Source organism: Populus euphratica, unplaced genomic scaffold (genome assembly GCF_000495115.2).
Source record: "Populus euphratica unplaced genomic scaffold, PopEup_1.0 scaffold5.1, whole genome shotgun sequence".
In the NCBI taxonomy this organism is placed as follows: Eukaryota; Viridiplantae; Streptophyta; class Magnoliopsida; order Malpighiales; family Salicaceae; genus Populus; species Populus euphratica.
The window spans coordinates 3,072,896-3,091,704 of NW_011499848.1; the positions used below are offsets into that span (position 1 = coordinate 3,072,896).

At 31.7% G+C, this 18,809-nt stretch overlaps 2 protein-coding genes and 1 pseudogene across 2 annotated transcripts; 2 read left to right on the plus strand and 1 right to left on the minus strand.

Annotated features, from left to right (window-relative positions):
• Positions 1-3,268: 3,268 nt before the first annotated feature.
• Positions 3,269-6,476, plus strand: LOC105115385 (probable enoyl-CoA hydratase, mitochondrial). The gene is made up of 3 exons (XM_011012257.1): positions 3,269-3,927; positions 5,356-5,638; positions 6,261-6,476. Exons 1-3 carry the CDS (start codon positions 3,518-3,520, stop codon positions 6,360-6,362), a joined length of 795 nt encoding a protein of 264 aa, XP_011010559.1. The 5' UTR covers positions 3,269-3,517; the 3' UTR covers positions 6,363-6,476.
• A 2,531-nt stretch (positions 6,477-9,007) lies between these two features.
• On the plus strand, positions 9,008-10,361 carry LOC105115392 (putative ubiquitin-conjugating enzyme E2 38). Its single transcript, XM_011012268.1, has one exon. The coding sequence runs from the start codon at positions 9,088-9,090 to the stop codon at positions 10,180-10,182; it is 1,095 nt and encodes a 364-aa protein (XP_011010570.1). The 5' UTR covers positions 9,008-9,087; the 3' UTR covers positions 10,183-10,361.
• Positions 10,362-13,235: 2,874 nt separating this feature from the next.
• On the minus strand, positions 13,236-15,950 carry LOC105119296 (stachyose synthase-like; annotated as a pseudogene).
• Positions 15,951-18,809: the final 2,859 nt, after the last annotated feature.

Sequence of the window (18,809 nt, forward strand, 5' to 3'; positions counted from 1 at the left end):
TGTGTAAAGACCTTGAAGCTAATACCGAAAGCAACGAAATTGGGGGCTTCGACGGTAAATGTTGCAGATGCCTTAATATTAACAGAGCTTTGGGACCAGACAATGGCTGTCCTTCCTTTACCATTCCCTCTCATGAATATACAAGGCTTATTCTTTGGAATTGTATCTTTTCTCTGGCAGCAAAAACTGTGTAACTCTTTAGTTAAAGATCTCATTCTCTTCTAATTAATTAACCAGCAAAGAAGGGCTAATATTAATTATTTACCTATAAACTCCTTTCCTGATATATATGGATGATAATCCATTGAGAATTGTTTTTAAGAACAGCGTTTATGGCCTCTTGGATCGACGTAAAATCTCCATCGCCATTGATATCGACCTTGATCATCCGATAGGTGTCAATTTTTGCGTCAACAAAGGAAAGTCTATAACTGTTTGTGCAGACAAGCCATCAACATGGCCTGAAAAAGATACGGTAATAACTGAAATGGTAGCAAAGGCAACAATGTGGGTTGGTTTAAGGGACATATAAGGAGGCAAATTAAGAAGAAATATCCATGATGTTTAAGGAAATAGTTGTGCTAATAGGATTATGTTCAATTCTGAGTGAAGGGTGATGAAAAAGAATTGAAGGTTATAAAAAAAGACAGTGGGAGAGGAGATATTTATGATCTTCTTTTGGAGTTGAATCTATTTTGAAAGGTAGAATTAGCTGTTAATATGCTTCAGCGTGAGAAAGTTGCTTGACAAACTATTTTTAATTTTTTAAAGTGCTCTGATTTAAACTTGTATTCATTAAAATAATATTTTTAAAAATTTAATTTTAATTTTAACATATCAAAATAATTTAGAAACATAAAAAAGTAACAATTTAAAAAAGATTGTTATTATTCAGATAAAAGAAAAGAAAAAAACTCATTGCTAGTTATGGTGTTTTCTAGTGTCTTTTGCTTCTTTGGAGTAAAAAAACCGACCCAGTAAAATAAATCCGTTGGGACTCAAGAGGATGATTTCTTTTCTTTTCAAAATGATAATATAATATTAATTTTTTTATCACATTGCGTTTTTATATAGCTACTTATATTCAAAAAAAGTGCTTGAAAAATCTTTATTTAATGCCCTTTTAATTATTATTATTATTATTGGTTTATTTGAAGGCTAACCGGTTTTAAAGCCATACTACTTAAATCCCTTCTCCACATTTTTCGGGATTTAAATTTGAAGATGTAAATAAAAATCTCAAACGCCTCCCTTATTTTATATTAAATTTTTAATTAAAACTCAGGAGTTCCAATCCAAGGTGTTGCGCCAAGACCTAAATTCTTAGCTAGTTCAACTAAAAAAACAGAGGCTGGTTGCCAAAATTCTGATCTGAGTATTTTTATTCAATAAATAAATGGAAAAGATATATCTATGCTGATATTTATACCATATGGTGCGTGGTCGTTGCAGCACATTATGTTCATACTGGGAATGCTTAAAGTTCTGCATGATTATAATTGACTTATCATTCATTTTTGTTTCACAGGCTTCGAGAATGCGAACTATGCTTGCTGCCATCTTATAGGACCTCATGGGGGACTGCTACCATGTGGAAATATGTCACTAGCTTGTCCTGACAGAACAAAGTATGTCTTTCGGGATCCTTACCATCTAACTGAAACTGGAAATCTAATTGCAGCAAAACATCTGATGCGTGGCGGCTTAAATTACAGATCACCGATGAATATCCAACAAATTCTGAATTCTTGAATTGTTCACATAAATGACGAGAATTCCACAATGTGATGCTGAGTGTTTGTAATGACTGTGAGAAGGAATGTCGATCAGTTTTATTGAATAAAGAGACATTTATTGTCCTCAGACTGCTATTTTCAAGTCCAAAAAGAATTATAAAAAAAAGGAGTTTTTTTCTAAATTCTTCAAGCTACATAGCCTCGCAGATGGTGTTTTTACCAGCAAATTCTTTATCTTTTAGTTAATCTTTATTCTCGGTTTAGAAAGCACTCAAAATCTATGTTCTAAATTTGTTAGTTTTGCGAAAGTGGGGATTTCACAGACTTCACTCATTGATGGTGTTATCTAACTGAGATGAATTCACTGATTATAGCTAGGGTGACCCTTTGCCTCTGGAATATCATTGCTTGCACAGTTTAATATTTAAAAGATTAATCATTGCTACGTGGAATAACAATAATGCATAATTATGGGTTAAAAATGCTCATCGCGGAATTACCAATTCCTGGAGGTCTATACAGGCATAACCCATTGGTGCGAGCATTGTCAGGCATAGTGATAAGTGCTAGTTGGCTTTGGAGCCTGCCTTTTTACATGGACGCAAACAGAAACCCGTCCCAAAGCATAACAGAAGTGCGAGCTATAACACCCTCTATAGCACTTTGAGTCTTAAATTCTATTTCAAATCTTATTTTTTATTGCATGCATTTTCTAAAATTATATATATATCTCTCTCTTCTAAATAAATATTTAAAAAATTATAAAAAATATACTCAACTTCAAGCTCTAGATTTGTTTTTTAAAAATAAAAAGTTCAAGTTTTATAAATATCAGAATTATTGAAAACTTACATGGTTGTTAACTTTTAAACTTGTAGAATAAGTCAAATACATGAAAATTAATCTGAATATCCATATTAATCAAAATATAAAAAATACTTAAAACTAAAAACTAAAGTATTATATTCTATCTTAAATAACATTAAAATAATCCATTTATGATGTGTTGCAAAGATAATTAAAAATTTAAATTAGTGTTTTGGATTGAATAGGTTAGTCTTTTAAAATATTTTTATTTAAAAATATATTAAAATATTATATTTTTTTTATTTTTTAAAATTTATTTCTCACTTTTATACATCAAAATAATTTAAAATTATAAAAAAAAATTCAAAAAAATTTAAAAAAATTTAGAAATATTTCTAAATTAAAAATAGTGACAACTTCACAACACTCGCACATTTACCGCTAATTTTTCTAGTTAAGTCAAAAATTAACCACCTGACCAATTCTCTGTCATGTTCAGTACACATTACGACTATGATGATTGCTTCGCACTGTAACTTTATATTACTCGGTAAAATTTAAATATGCTCTCTCACAATTACAATTTTATCTCTAGACATCAAATTGCACGTCTTTTTTCTTCTTTTTTTTCCCCATAAACAACGTCGTTTTTTCAGAAAATTTAATATTTTCTATTAAGGAATCAAAATAGAAGACTCCAATTTTAGCAATTTTAAGATTTGCCTTATACGGCGGGGGGTAGAGGGTAGCACTGGTTAGAACACTTATCAAGGCAAAGTCACGACGTTGATTCTGATCATATCCAATTCCAAAGTCCAAAACCCTATAATTCAAGTGGTCGTCACAGTTACTCAGACCATGCCCACTAAGCTTTCTTACACGTAAACCAATAAACAACAAAACCTCAACAAAAACGTCATTCAGATCAATCAAGCCACCGAAAGACGAGTAACGTTCACTTCTCCGACTTGAAAATGGATCAAACCCGAATCGAAAACCTCATCCTGGTCACTCGAGACCGAAACGGCATCGCCACGATCACAATAAACCGACCCAAATCGCTAAATTCCTTGACGAGGCCTATGATGGTGCGTTTAGCCCATCAAATCAATGCCTTGGGCAAGGACGAATCAGTTCGGGTCATCATTTTAACGGGGTCGGGTCGGGCTTTTTGTTCGGGTGTGGATCTGACTGCCGCGGAGAAGGTGTTTAAAGGGGATGTGAAGGATGTGGAGACCGACACGGTTGCCCAAATGGAGCTGTGCAAAAAGCCCATTATTGGAGCCATTAATGGGTTTGCAGTTACTGCTGGGTTTGAAATTGCACTTGCTTGTGATATTTTGATTGCTGCTAAAGGAGCTAAGTTTATGGATACTCATTCCAGGTTCGTTGTACTTTATTTGCCGTTAAGGTAAAGTTGTGCGTGCTTGTATTTTGGTTTCACACTTAGATGAATATGGTAAAACGGTTTAGGAGCTTGAAAAAAAGAGCTATTCTAGTGTTCATAGTAGTATCTGCTTAGCTTGAATGAGCAACAGTTGAATGTTTTTTGGGATATAGAAAGTATTCACGTTTTTGGTGGAATTTGTGATTGAATTCACTTTTAATCTTTTAAATGTTCCGTGCAATTCTTGGTTAACATCGAGGGGCTCATTTTATCTTGGACTCCACCTTCCTATCTTTTCTTTTCTTTTTCTTTAGAATTACAATCTCCTATCTTAATCCCTTATGAATGACAAAAGTTTCATCCTTGGTAATTACCATCCGATTCGTTTACTGCAGCTTCCGAGTATGGAGCCCCCCCCACCCTTCGTTTCATATAATTTTGATTTATTTATATATTTAGAAAGATAAGTTTGTATTCATATTTCACATCCATAATCCATCTGAGACAAGACATCCATAGAGATAAAGAAGTTCTATACATAATAAAAAATCTAACAAAAAATAGAGAAATAAAAGACTCAACGCTAAGTGAGATAAAGAGAATGCTGAATGCCCTTTTGTCAAAACATTTAATGATACCACCTTAAAGAACAAGCAGCCACAGGCCACAGAGATGGAGAAGAAAGAGAGACTAATATCACATTTGAAAGAAACATGGATTATTCTTGGAAATAAGAGGCAAAACGTGGAAAACTGGACCTTTGCCTGGAACTTGCTTACTTGCTTTTAGGTTATTATTAGGCTACTTTGCTAGACTCTATCTACTTGGTTTACAAGGGAATCGATATTTCATACTTAGAAAAGAGCCATGTTCAATTTTTGGAGAATGCATCCAGTTTCTCTCTCTCTTTTTTCTCGCTCATGTAAAGGCCGGTACCATATACTTTTGAGGTGCTATAGTCAGGGCACATAATGAGCACTAAAGTTTTTTTTTTTTGGTGGGGGGGGGGGGGGGGGGTGTTGCTGGGGCCACCCCTAGTCGACTCATAGCATCTCCCATGTTTAGTGAGTTACAACTACTTCATTAGCTGAATTGTAAAAATGGAGTCCATTATCAAACAATTATGGTCTACACGGAGTTGGTCCTTCTGCGATTTAATAATCCCAACTCTTTAAAATCCTGTGTAATTGCCGGCGTCTCCCATTTCAATGGCACCATTCTTGCTTTTATATCTAAGGTCTTATGTTGTTGTCAGTCAATGCTTTTAAGTGATAGGCTCATGATGCCACGCAAAAGCTGTGTTAATTTAATGTGTAATGTTATCTAATGTTAACTTTTATGTTCCTGTGCTTAGCTTGTCCCCTCTAGGGCGATCTTTTTAGTATGTGTTAAAAATTAAAATGTTTGCTTGAATTGCCTGTGAAGGTTTGGGATATTTCCGTCATGGGGCCTCTCGCAGAAGCTTTCACGCATTATAGGGGCCAACAGGGCACGCGAAGCATCTCTAACAGCTATGCCAATTTCTGCAGAGCAAGCTGAGAGGTGGGGTTTGGTTAACCATGTTGTGGAAGAAGGTGAAGTTTTGAGGAAAGCCCAAGAAGTTGCAGAGGCCATTGTGAAAAAAAATCAAGACTTGGTGTTGAGATACAAGGCTGTTATTAATGATGGCCTGAAGTTGGACCTGGGTCATGCCCTTTCTTTAGAAAAGGTAGTTAATTGTTCACTGTTCTGAGTCTAGCATCATATGATAAAACAATGGAGCATTTCATTTTTGCGATTTAGGTTGCTGTTCTAAGACTGCATATTTTTCGGTCTGCCATTTTCTTTGCTATTAATTTCCTAGACTAGAAGGTGAATAAAATGAGGAGAAAAAGAAACATAAGGATGGCCTTTACTAAACAACCCCCTCTTAACTCGTTGTAAACTGTACTTGTATTCTTTTATGAGATTCTACCGTTGATGTAGTGTTAATGAAATATGTTAGCGTCACACTAGAAGTCAATTGGAACCATAGCAAAGTCATTTCTGTTCATCTGCTTCTTGATGGAACTTGCTCCAATCTCTCATTTTGACACGTACTCTGTCATATAAATGTAGATCTTTCATTTCTCTTAGCTGAGGGATTTTCCAAAAGTGTTATAAGCATATAATACTTCTCTCCTGAATTGTTTGTTTTCCGGTTACTTGCTTATGTTTTACCTAATTTCGTGTTCCAGCGAACTCCCTTTGTTATGGTTTTGCATAAATGGGCTTGTTTTTACCGTCAACTACATCCTTATGTTTTGCTAACAAATATTTTCTATCCCTGATTGCAAAATGGTTTGTTTCAGGAGAGGGCTCACGCATATTACAGTGGCATGAGTAAGGACCAGTTTCAGAAGATGCAGGAATTCATAGCTGGTCGGAGCTCCAAGAAACCTTCGAAGCTGTAACTTTCTAAATCGCCAAATTGTTCTGTTATTCTAAAAACCAACACGTTTTGTTCCTTAAAGGTGGGAAATCTGAGATCAATAAAATTATTTCATGTATAACCTGATTGGGTGGTTTGGATTTGGTAGACCTCTCTATTTGTTGAAACTGAAGAGCTAAAATTACAGAACGAAACCAATATTATAAAAATTAAATATTGATAAATGAAATTTAAAAAAGAAATTATATAAGGATCTAAAAAAAATCAAAATAGCAATATTCATGTTAATCTTTGAAATTCATGGCTTAATTAAAAAAAACATTAAATTGAAAAAAAAAATACAATAAAAAAATTCCAAAACAAAATAATCATCAATAAAAAAATAAGATTTAAATTTGGAATGACTTATTAAATTTGAAATGAAAAAAATTGAAATTATGAGAAATGAAATTGAAATAAAATTTAATTAGTGAAGGGATTAAAAATATTTAAAAAATAAAAAATAAATTTGATATAAAAAACCAAATAAAACTCAATGATTGGGAATGAAATTGAAAAAAAAAATTAAAAATAAAATAAATAAAAATAAAAACTAAATTGGATATGAAATATAAATGATAGAACACATTTATATTGTAGCCATGTACCTTTTTTTTGTATATATTTTATATTTATAAAAAAACTTAAATATTCATGAGTCAGCTTTATAACAATAAAAAAATCAAAATATTAAGATGAAAAGGCTCCTTAAAGTAAATTTTTATTTTGTTTTTTTATGATAGTTTAGTAATTTAATTGTGTTAAGCAAAAAAAATTTAGATACAAGTTAATATTTAAAAAAAAACTAATTAGGTTATTATACTTTTATAAAGGAAGTCAGAAGTTAGTTTTGTTCTTGATGACTAATATATCCTTATAAAAAAAAATTAAATCACCACTCAATGTATAGGTCAGTGACTTTTTTTTTTTGTAGGGACAAAGTGGGGAAGTTACTGTTAATTAATAATGATAGTTTTAATCGGAGGGATTGTAGTTCAGAACTTGTTCGGTTGATGATAGTTCTGTCTTCCGTGGGGAGTTTTTTTTTTTTTTTTTAGATTAACGTGGATGTCCGGTCAGCTTGCGCGTATCACGACTAATCCCACGGGCCCTGAAGTTAACAACCATGTAAGCCTCCAGTGGCTATCATATGAGCAACCAAGAACTCGAACTTGAGACCACAGAGGAAGCAAACCTCTTGTTGGAGTGGGAAGTTTGTTTCTTGTATGTTACATGGAGTAATTTGTGCATGTCGTTTTAGCTAAATACAGTGATTTGCTCTTATGTTTGCATCGTTTATTCAAATTGATCCCTATAAAATAAATCTGATCAATCAAACCCTTATGCTCTTAGATTTTGGCCAGTTCATCCCCTCACTCCAACAATTGGTAGAATACACTACCATTTAAGAGGATAAGGCATACAGTCGGTTTGATTGGATTAATGCCAACGTATTGTTGCGTGTCTTTGATGATTCGGCTTGAAGCGAGATTTTCTTCGAAGAAGAAGAAGCTCGGGGGCAGAAAGGTAACACCACATATTTCTAATAAGAGATTTCATAAATACACTTATTAGAGCTCGGTTGGAAGTAGGGAGCTTGATTGACAATTGTTTTTTTTTTTTTCAAAAAAGACTTGAATAAATTAAAAACTATGAAGACAGTCCGTTACCGTCACTTCACAGAAGGAACGCGTCTCTGGCATCAATCCATGGTTGCTTTGTACTGTATGGCACATGCAGGAATAACGTGGACGGTCAGTCCAGTCAGAATTAGCTTGCCCTCCATCCTGGGAAATTTGGATGTTCCCGAAAATAAAATAAAACAGAATATTGCTATTTTTTCGAGGATAAGGCCTTATCGCACGGTTAGTTGCCAGTCACCATCGAACAATTCTTTCGCTACTTGAACAAAACGTCGCGATCATATCATCTTCAATGAGGATCCTGGGAAATTTGGATGTTCCCGAAAATAAAATAAAACTTGGATGTTGCATGTGAATCTTACTTGGCGTTCATGCTCAAGGGCTACTGGGTGTCTTCAGTAACGTATTAGAAGGTATTTTTTTTAATTAAAAGTATATTTTTTAAAAAGAACTTAAAAATATGATATCGATGCAATGCGAATCTAAGTGTTTTCACTATTATTAAATAGCGTGATCGTGCTGAAAGGGATACTACATTGAACAGAAGCTTGTACTATAAAATATATAGGATTGCGGGGCCGTAAATCAACCAGACCAGCCACGTGTGCTTTAAGGGCCCTTCACAAGTGGAACCCATCACGCTCAGCTGCTGCTCGATCGCTGCTTTTTCACTTGGCACCCGATGGGTCCAACATCACATAGCCCACCCGGGATTTAAGGCATTTTGCGTAAAGCCTTTTAAACTTGCATCGGTTTTGCAGTGTTAATTTTTTCGGAGAAATTTAATTTATTTGTTTATTTTGGAAAACGAAAATAATGGAGAATAAGATTAGTCGGACTCGGATCTGCCCGCAGCCTGGCTAATAAATCACGTTTTAAGAGAGCCCGAAGTGCCTAGCCCGCAAATCCAGCTTTCCTTTCGATGATGCTCAAATCACCGTCCAATTCCATTTCGCATCATGGACCCACTAATGCCTCGCGGTACATCATTAATTCTATTCGTATTCTACCAAACAATAAAAAACACAAAACCTATCTCCCCCCGCAGCTCGTCTTCTTATCAAAATGGCTCTCTCTTTACCCTCTCTAGAACCCCAGCAACAGCAACAGCAAACCACCACCAATCGTGAGATCCAAGAGATCGACATTTTTCATCGATTCGACGTCGTATCTGACTCATCAGACCACCACTACCTTCACATCAAAAACAGCAGCAGCAAAAAAACCAAAGGTGAGGGAGATTCTTTAACAAATATCTCAAGCGGGGCTTCCAAGAAGATTATGCAGGAATGGAAAATCCTCGAAAAACACCTCCCTGATTCAATCTATGTTCGTGTGTACGAGAATCGAATCGATCTCTTAAGGGCAGTAATCATAGGAGCCGCAGGTACACCATACCATGATGGACTTTACTTCTTTGACATTGCTTTCCCACCGGATTACCCGGTCCAACCCCCATTGGTTTACTACAGATCATTCGGGTTAAGAATCAACCCGAATTTATACGCCAATGGGCGGGTTTGCTTAAGTCTATTAAACACTTGGCCTGGTAAAAAAAAAGAGAAATGGAATTCAAGTGAATCCACAGTACTTCAAGTCCTGGTCTCCTTGCAGGCCCTTGTTTTGAACGAGAAACCTTATTATAACGAACCGGGTAGTGGGATGTTACCGGGTCGGGTCATATGGGAGAAGAAATCTAATGCATATAGTGAGAATGTTTTCTTCTTGTCTTGCAAGACAATGTTGTTTTTATTACGTAGGCCACCAAAGAATTTTGATGGTTTTGTTGCTAGTCATTTTAGAGAGAAGGCAAGTGTTATCTTATCAGCTTGTAATGCCTATATTAATGGTCAGGTTAGAGTCGGGCTTTATAGAAACGATGGGTCATGTTCAAGTTGTAAATCATCGTCGCCTGTTCATGTCTCAGAGAAATTTAAAGGGTTGATGGGTCAACTATATCCACAGCTGGTTTCGGGTTTCAAGAGAAATGGAGCTTCTTTGGGGGATTTTCTGGAGCAGGTAAAGCAGCCGGTCGAGAAGAAAACGCCGTCGTTTAAATGGAAAACAGTCAGGATGTTTTTTGGGAAACTAAAGAAAGTTTTGGCGTTAAAGAAGGAGAATAGCAGTGGCCAAAGTGGGGTCCAAGGGAAGGGGTCTTGACGGAGGTGAAAGCGACCGCGGCGGAATTTTTAATTTTGCTTTATTAAGTTACTATAGAATTTTTTACAATTTTTGATGATGACGAGGATGGCTACTATTATAAGATTTTGAATCTTATGCTGTATGCTGTTAACATGGAAATATTATAGTTTTTTTCATTAGAAGATAAATAAAGTTTAAATCTGTTTGTTGCGTGAAGGATAGGATTTGTAGGGAATTTGTATCTTATTTGCTACATTCTTCTTTTTTTTTTCCCTTGCGTGTTGTGTTGTGTGTGTTTTTTTCTCTTCTAATAGTAATGTTTTTTTTTTATAGTATAACTATCAATGTTTAAATATTAATTGGTAGTCAAATTTTTTAAAAAAATTATAAATTTATCGTAAATTCCAGGAAAATTTCACACAATTTTTTTTTAAAAATAATATTTAAAATATTTTTCTCTCCATTTTATAAATAAAATATATTTTTTATAAGAATTAGTAGTATGTAACATATAAAAATTATTTTTTTATTTTATCTTGTAAGATTTTGTTTGGCATAACTTTTATTTCTCTAGAAAACTATCAAAATAAATTTAAATATATGTTTCTTAAACAGTTTTAGGTAAAAAAAATTCATAACAAAAAATTATTAAAACAAATAAAGTTTTAAGTACTTAATCCAAAAACAAAATTAAATGAATTGTTTTAAAGATATTGATTCAATCATGAATCTTAGATTATTACTATGAAAATATTATAGTTTTTTTATTAAAAGATAAATAAAGTTTAAACCTGGTTATTATGTAAAGGATACAATTTGTCTAAAGTTTGTTTATTATTTGTTATATTCTTATTACTCTTTGTGTATTGTGTTGTGTTGTGTTTTTTTTTTTTAATGGTAAAGTTTACCTTATATCAGTTAATCTGACTTTGCTGATATAGAAATTTTCTAGTGTAATTCTCAGTATTTAAATATTAATTGGTAGTTAAATTCTTTAAAAAATATATAAATTTATTGTAAATTCCAAAAAAAATACACACATAAATTTTCTAAAATAATACTAAAAATATTTTTCTCTCCATTTTATAAATAAAATATAATTTTTATAAGGATTGGTGGTATCTAACAAGTAAAAGTCATTTTTTTCTTTTTTATTATTTATTTCTGTAAGATTTTGATTAGGAAAACTTTTTTTTCTCTATAAAACTATCAAAATAAACTTAAGAATATGTTTCATAAATAGCCTCTCATGTAAAAGAAATCATTAACAAAAAGTTGTCCAAACAAACAAAATTTTAAGTACTTAATCCAAAACAAAATTAAATAGATCAATCTAAAGATATTGATTCAACCATAAATCTTAGGTTGTTAACATGAAAATATTATAGTTTTTTTATTAGAAGATAAACAAAGTTTAAACCTGGTTGTTGCGTGAAGGATATAACTTGTCAGGACTTTGTTTCTTGTTTGTTACATTCTTATATTTTCTTGTGTATTGTGTTGTATAGTGTTTTTTTTTTTTTAATGTCAATGTTTATATTATATTAGTTGATTTGACTTTGTTAATGTAGGAATTTTCTACTGTAACTTTCGGTATTTAAATATAAATTGGTAGTTAAAATTTTTTTAAAAATTATAAATTTATTGTAAATTAAAAAAACACAGAAAAATTTTCTTAAATAATGCTAAAAATATTTTTTCTCTTTATTTTATAAATAAAATATAATTTTTGTAAGGATTAGTAGTATGTAACAAGTAAAAATTATTTTTATTAATTTTTTATTATATATTTCTCTAAGATTTTGTTTGGAAAAACTTTTTTTTTCTCTAGAAAAGTGTCAAAATAAACTTAAAAATATGTTTAATAAAAAGCCTCTCAAGTAAAAGAAATCCTTGACAAAAAGTTGCCCAAACAAACAAGGTTTTTAAGTACTTAAATCAAAACAAAATTCAATGAATCGACATAAAGATATTGATTCGACCATGAATTTTATACTGGTAACATAGAAATATTATAGCTTTTTATTAGAAAATAAATAAAGTTTAGACCTAGTTGTTGCATAAAAGATATAATTTATCAAGAGTTTGCTTCTTATTTGTTACATTCTTATTTCTTCTTACATGTAGTGTTGTGTTGTGTTTCTCTCTTTTTTAATGACAATATTTACACTATATTAGTTAATCTGACTTTGCTAATGTAGGAATTTTCTAGCGTAACTCTTATTATTTGAATATTAATTGGTAGTCAAATTCTTTAAAAAATATATAAATTTATTGTAAATTCCAAAAGAAAAAACACAAAAAACTTCTAAAATAATGCTAAAAATATTTTTCTCTCCATTTTATAAATAAAATATAATTTTTATAAGAATTACTAGTATGCAACAAGTAAAAAAAAAATATTATTTATTTCTGCAAGATTTTGTTTGACAAAACTTTTTCTCTTTCTCTAGAAAACTATCAAAATAAACTTAATGATATGTTTTCTAAACAACCTTTTAGATAAAAGAAATCCTCAACAAAAAATTGTTCAAACAAACAAAGTTTTAAGTATTTGACGCAAAATAAAATTAAATGGATCCACCTAAAAATATTAATTCAACTATAAACCAAACTAAAATCTAATTCAAAAACTAAACCAAAACAAAGATTTCAACGGAAACAAAAACAAAGTTTAAAATTTACATAAAATATAATTTTATAGAAAAATAAATTAAACACTTAACTCAAATAATAAAAAGCTCAAAAACATTCATAAAAAACACCAAATAAAAATCTCAATCTAAATAGGTTTCATGTAATTAAGAGCAAGGTTTATTTGAAGATCATGCAAACATACATGATCTAACATCTTTTTATTGCTAGATAGCTCAGTTTTTCTACTGGTAGATAGTTCAGTCTTTCTACTCCTATCCAACATTATCTGATGATATTAGCCTGGATATTGATTTGCACCCGTACTTTTCAGGGCACCATACAGACCCTTGGCAATTAAATATTCTGATTATCTAGTATACAACATTCAGCAGAAAGAACTATGTTTTAAGAAGCACAAACTTTGAGAAATGATGTTACATGTTCATGAAACATATGCATATATGATTCTCTTTGTTTGAAATTATCTTATTCAAGATTTTGAGGAGGGTCTTGCCATTAAAGAGTGGGTTTTTAAAGAGGTGATTTGATAAGGACACCGAACTAGAAATATTGTTTATGCACGTGTGTAATCATAGATGATGGAAGATATCTCAAACCATTGAGAAATTAGGCTTTAACTTATTTTTTAGGTTTAATTTATATAAATTTTTAGATGAGTTTTATTAATTTAACTTTATTTGTTGAGTTTAATTTAATTATTATTAGGTATTTTATTTAGTGGGTCATAAACCCAATCGCTTATTCTAGTTAGGGTTTTAATATCAATACCCTATTTTTTAAAATATTAAAAAAAAATTAATGACTAATAAAAATATTGTAGTATATCTCTAATCTTTTTTTTTTAAACATGTTTTCTAAAAACTTTTTTTATTTTTATTTTTATTATTTATTATCCCGCGTCACTATCTCTCGTATCTGAATATGTTTTCATCAGGAAGGACGACAAGCTTCTTCAGCAGATCAAAATTGTGGTGGCCGACTTTGTCACTAACATAAACAGGACCACCACATATGGCTCTTGATCCAGCATGAGACTCAGCACAAAGATGACCTGATTGGAACATGTTCCAATCAGGTTGAATGAACTGTCCCTGCCACAGATGAATCATGTGGACTCCTTGTAACCAGTACACTCCCATAGGATATCCATTTGGGTCTTCCAACCAGAAATCATCACCTAAATGAAAATGAACTTATCAATATTAGCCTAGGAAACATATTTGTTTCATATAAAAGATAGAACCCTACATTGCTATCATAACATTGCTCTATCCTCCACAATTTTCAAGTAGCCAAAGCAATTCTTCTGTGGTTTGGGACTTACCAACCCTACCCATGGAAATATGTTCTCGTGCCCAGAAAGAAGAAGTCATTGAATGGCTCCATGCTTGCAATAAGCCCAGACCATTCAAAGTTCTTGTTCGGAGATTGGTTCAACCCATCATGGTGTGCCTTGGCAAGCTTAACTCCGCCACCTTGGTCCTCAGATACATGTTCCAGAACCTGGTGAATATGAAAACAAGGATCAACAAGAGAAGAGATTAATGCTTCCAAAATTGTTGATGCTGTTCCCAAAACATTTTATTACATATATAGAGCCAATTTTTTAAAACTCCGCCTTTTCCTTTAACCGAACTTAGACGTAACATATATAACATCTTTGTGAGGGAAAAAACCATGCACACGATTCTATATGCAACAAAAGATTCCGTTACCCTTTACCATTGTCTCTGTTAGGATTACTTAAATGAGTGTTTATAAAGAGCTTAAAACAGAACCCCATTTAACCACTAACAGAGAGCTTCTGAAAGAAAAACTATAAGGGACACCATGCTAATTAACTACTTGACAGTCTCGAAATGTTTTGTTAAAGAACGAATCAATCAAAAAACACTTTGTTGCTATCAAGAACTTGTTAATTCAAACCAAAAGAACAATGCCGAAATCATTCTAAAACATTTGATAAAAACAACCTACTAAAGTCCGTTAAATCTTTCAAGGAGCACAATCTATCGAATTTAAGAACATTGAAAAACCTGAAGAGGTTAGCATTGAAGAAATGGTGCTTACCTGATAACATACTCCACAGTACATAAGAATGATATGCATTCCATCCTCTGTCTAATAATTTTGGGTGTTGGTGATTTTATAAAAGCAACTAATACAATCAACTGATAATTTACATAATGTGTATGCATGTATCATAATCTTAAAAGAAATAACATGATGCACATACGATGAATGATAGAATATGTCTATTTCGTCGGTAGAATGGTGATGCCGTGATGGTATTAGCGACCCACAAAGATTACTAGAGTTATGCAAATCCTAGAACTCAACTATAAATAGCAATTTTGAGCCTCAAAAGTCAAATCTGTTAACATTGAGGCTGGTGTTAACATGATAAACGAATGTACATTTATGCTTGTGTTATCAGGATAATGATGATGATGTTGACTGTTGACGGTGGAATGGTGTTAAAATGCTGAAAAATGACCAAAGAAAAAAAAAATTGACATGGATAAACAACACTTACATGGATAACGTCTACTTTAACTCCAGTAATACCACCATCAACAAGATAGGAATGCATGGCCTCATAAAAGTCTCCAGCTTGATCAGGATTGACAAGTCCAAGTCCATCTTTAATAATCATATCAGCAGCCAAATCAGGCATAGTCTTTTCTACCCAGCAGCCAACTATGCAACAGTAACCTTGGCGTAAGGGCCAGTCCCAGGCGTAAATCCTCCCCAGGAACCATCCAGAGCATGCCACGCATAAACATCATCCAAGCCTGGAAATTTTGACCACAAATCACTCGCTAGTGCCTTCGATGCTCATCTATCCAATCCCTTTTCTTCAAATGTTTAATTGGTTTGGCTCGGGGAGGCCTGAAACATCAACCCCTCTTGTTTTAGTTTTCCCTTGTCTTCGCTAAAGTACCAATCTCTTTGACAATAATGTCATGTTTATCTTGGTCAAATGTTGGCGTGTCAGGCCGTGGCATGGTACCAGCTTGGTTCTTGGTGAACTTTTCATTCTCCTTGAACTTGTAGAGCCTGTAGAGCATTTGGGACCCGGGTCCAGTGAGATCTTTCGAGTCTTCAGAAGGAGACTCGTGATCCATGTTTGTCCTTTGCCAACCATCGTCAATGATAAACAAATATTGGAGGGAATTCATTTTCAGTCAGGCTTTGGACACCATGCAATAAACCAGCGTTTTCTCTTCCAGGAGCCTGAAAGTCCCCAAATGAACATGTACGGCAGAAAAGACATCCCTTGTGAGATCAGAAGGATTGTCTCCAAAATGTAAACATACACAACAATTGAGAGATTTTCCTTTTGCTTTGGTAGAGCCACGCTCAACACACAAGGATTGTCTGCACGCCTCTGACGCCTGGTAGACCTGGACCCTTTGAATCACTCGACACGTCAGATCCATTGGGCCCCCTTGAAGGCTTTAGTTGGTACCCTTGACAGCCCATCCGCGGCGCAGCCCCTTCACTCTTCCCTCGAACTGCTAATAATCAAGGCTGACCATAGCAAGAGCCACTGTGGGCCTTCCATATCCAGCCCAATCATCTAAGTTTGGGCTACAATGACCGCATGTGCAAAATTGGGCCCGTAACCATCGACATATACACCGTACTTGTGAGGTGAATAAGCTTTATTTACCCTTCAATTTTAGACTCCTCCTCTGTTTTGTCAGTGTAGTATGTATTTTAAAAGTATTTTTAAAAAAAATTATTTTTTTTTTATTTTTTACTAATTTTAAATTAATATATTTTTAATTTTTTAAAATTATTTTGATGTACTAATATCAAAAATAATTTTTAAAAAATAAAAAAAATATTAAAATATATTTTAGCATGAAAAACTATTTAAAAAACAATAATAATTACACTTTTATAGCCGGTTGTTTTTTTATTATCTTTTTAATAGACATTTCAATGTAAATTTATGAGAATACTGTCGTTTAAGAAACTCAAATCCCGCCTGATTCTTTAAAAAGATCATCTTTACAAAAAAAAATGAAGTGTCATAAGGTGTTAAAATTCTTTTTTTTATTGTTATTTTTAAAAATAAAGAATGTTTGGTTTGAGAATTGAGTTTCTTTATAGGAGGGTGATTTGGTAAATTGAGGTGAAAACATATGGCAATAATAAATTGAGGAGTGATTTTATATTTGAAGATAAATTAAAAATAATTAAGCTCGCTGTGATGAATTGAAAACTACACATACGGTCATGAATAAAACACTGCAGAGCGTGACTAAATTATTATAGTGATACTTACAAGATATTATTTTATTTAAATAGTGTTTCGTTTATTTTTTTCAATTTTTTATTTAAATATTAGCTTATCTTGGAAATCAGGCTTTCTTATTATTTTTTTTGTACACTTGGTTATGTATAGGTTTCGTAGATTTTTTTTTTGTTATTTTAACTTTCAACACTGTATATATTGTAAGGGGTTTCATGATTTTTTTAATAAATATATCTTGATTTATTGAATTGAACTACGGGTTTAATAAATTGATTTAAGTTATTTATAAATTTGATATTTTTTTATTTTTATTTTTAATACTAATATATTAAAATAATGATTTTATATTTTTTATATTTTATTGTATAAATTTATCATGATACGATTTTATGTGCTGTATCATAAATTTAATATATTAACTCAGGTGGATTAAAATTATTTTTTAGTTATTTTTTAATTAATGTTTTATTTCATTATTCAGTATTAAATTTTATATTCTTGATGTGATTGATTTTAATAAGATTATCCCGATCTCACGATCCAAACTATGTTCTTGGAATATATATATATATATATATCTTTTTTGATATTATTTTTTTATTTAAAATCAAATTAATCAAGACTTGATATTGAGAGTTTATTTTAATTTATTTTTTAATAAAATTATAAAGATTTTATCATTTGAGTTATAATTTTAACAAATTAAACTAAATTAATTCAGTACATCATTGTTTTTAATTTTTAAAATATATGTCACCCAACATGTCACCGTGTGAATATTGTATTTCAAGTTTATAATTAAAAAGATTATTCCAAAATATGTTACGAACACTTGAATATATATATTGATTTGGCCTACAACGGGCCAAATCCAAGCATTGAACAAATTCATTTATTTTTTATAGACTTTTAATCGTTTGAAACTCTAATCAAGAAAGAAATAATTTACTGCAAAGCCATGAAGTCACCGTCACCATGATGGCTGCGTTTTTTGTTGTAATCAGTAAGATAACTTCGGCTTTAACATATTTTTTGGAAGTGTTTTTAGTTTTAAAAAATTAAATTAATATTTTTTTTAGTATTTTTTTAATGATTTTGATATAATGATATGAAAAGTTTTAAAAATTATTATTATTATTCAAAACAAAAAAAAAATATAAATAAAAAATACTTTTAAAAAATAAAGATACTGTAATATCAAAAACATCCCTCAGACAGTCAATTTAACCAAGACAATCTAGGTCATTCAGGGATAAAGCCATTTTAAATGCTTGAACTTATATAATTCTAACAATTTAATGTCTTGTATTTAGTTTTATTATTGGGTTTTTAGTTTTTCATTATAAAGTTTTCAAGTGAGTGTGTTTTATTAAATGCTAATACGTCTGTTAATGATGACGTGGACTCTGGCAACTAAAATAATATTTAAAACTGAAGTTATTAACGAGAAAATTTTATATAAATCTTGTTGAAAATTAAATAACAATAACAATAGTTTTTTTTTTACATATATATATATATATATAAACAAACAGTGATAGCTTAGATATAGGAAACTTATTTTGCTTTCAAACTTTAATTTTTTTCTTTTATCTTCTAGAAAAAAGTCTCTTTATGTCCAGAATTTTTTTTATAAAAAAACTCAGACATTTACTGGAACAAAATAAAAAATCAGAGAGTCAATCAATATAATCACATCATCCCTTCATATAAATCCACG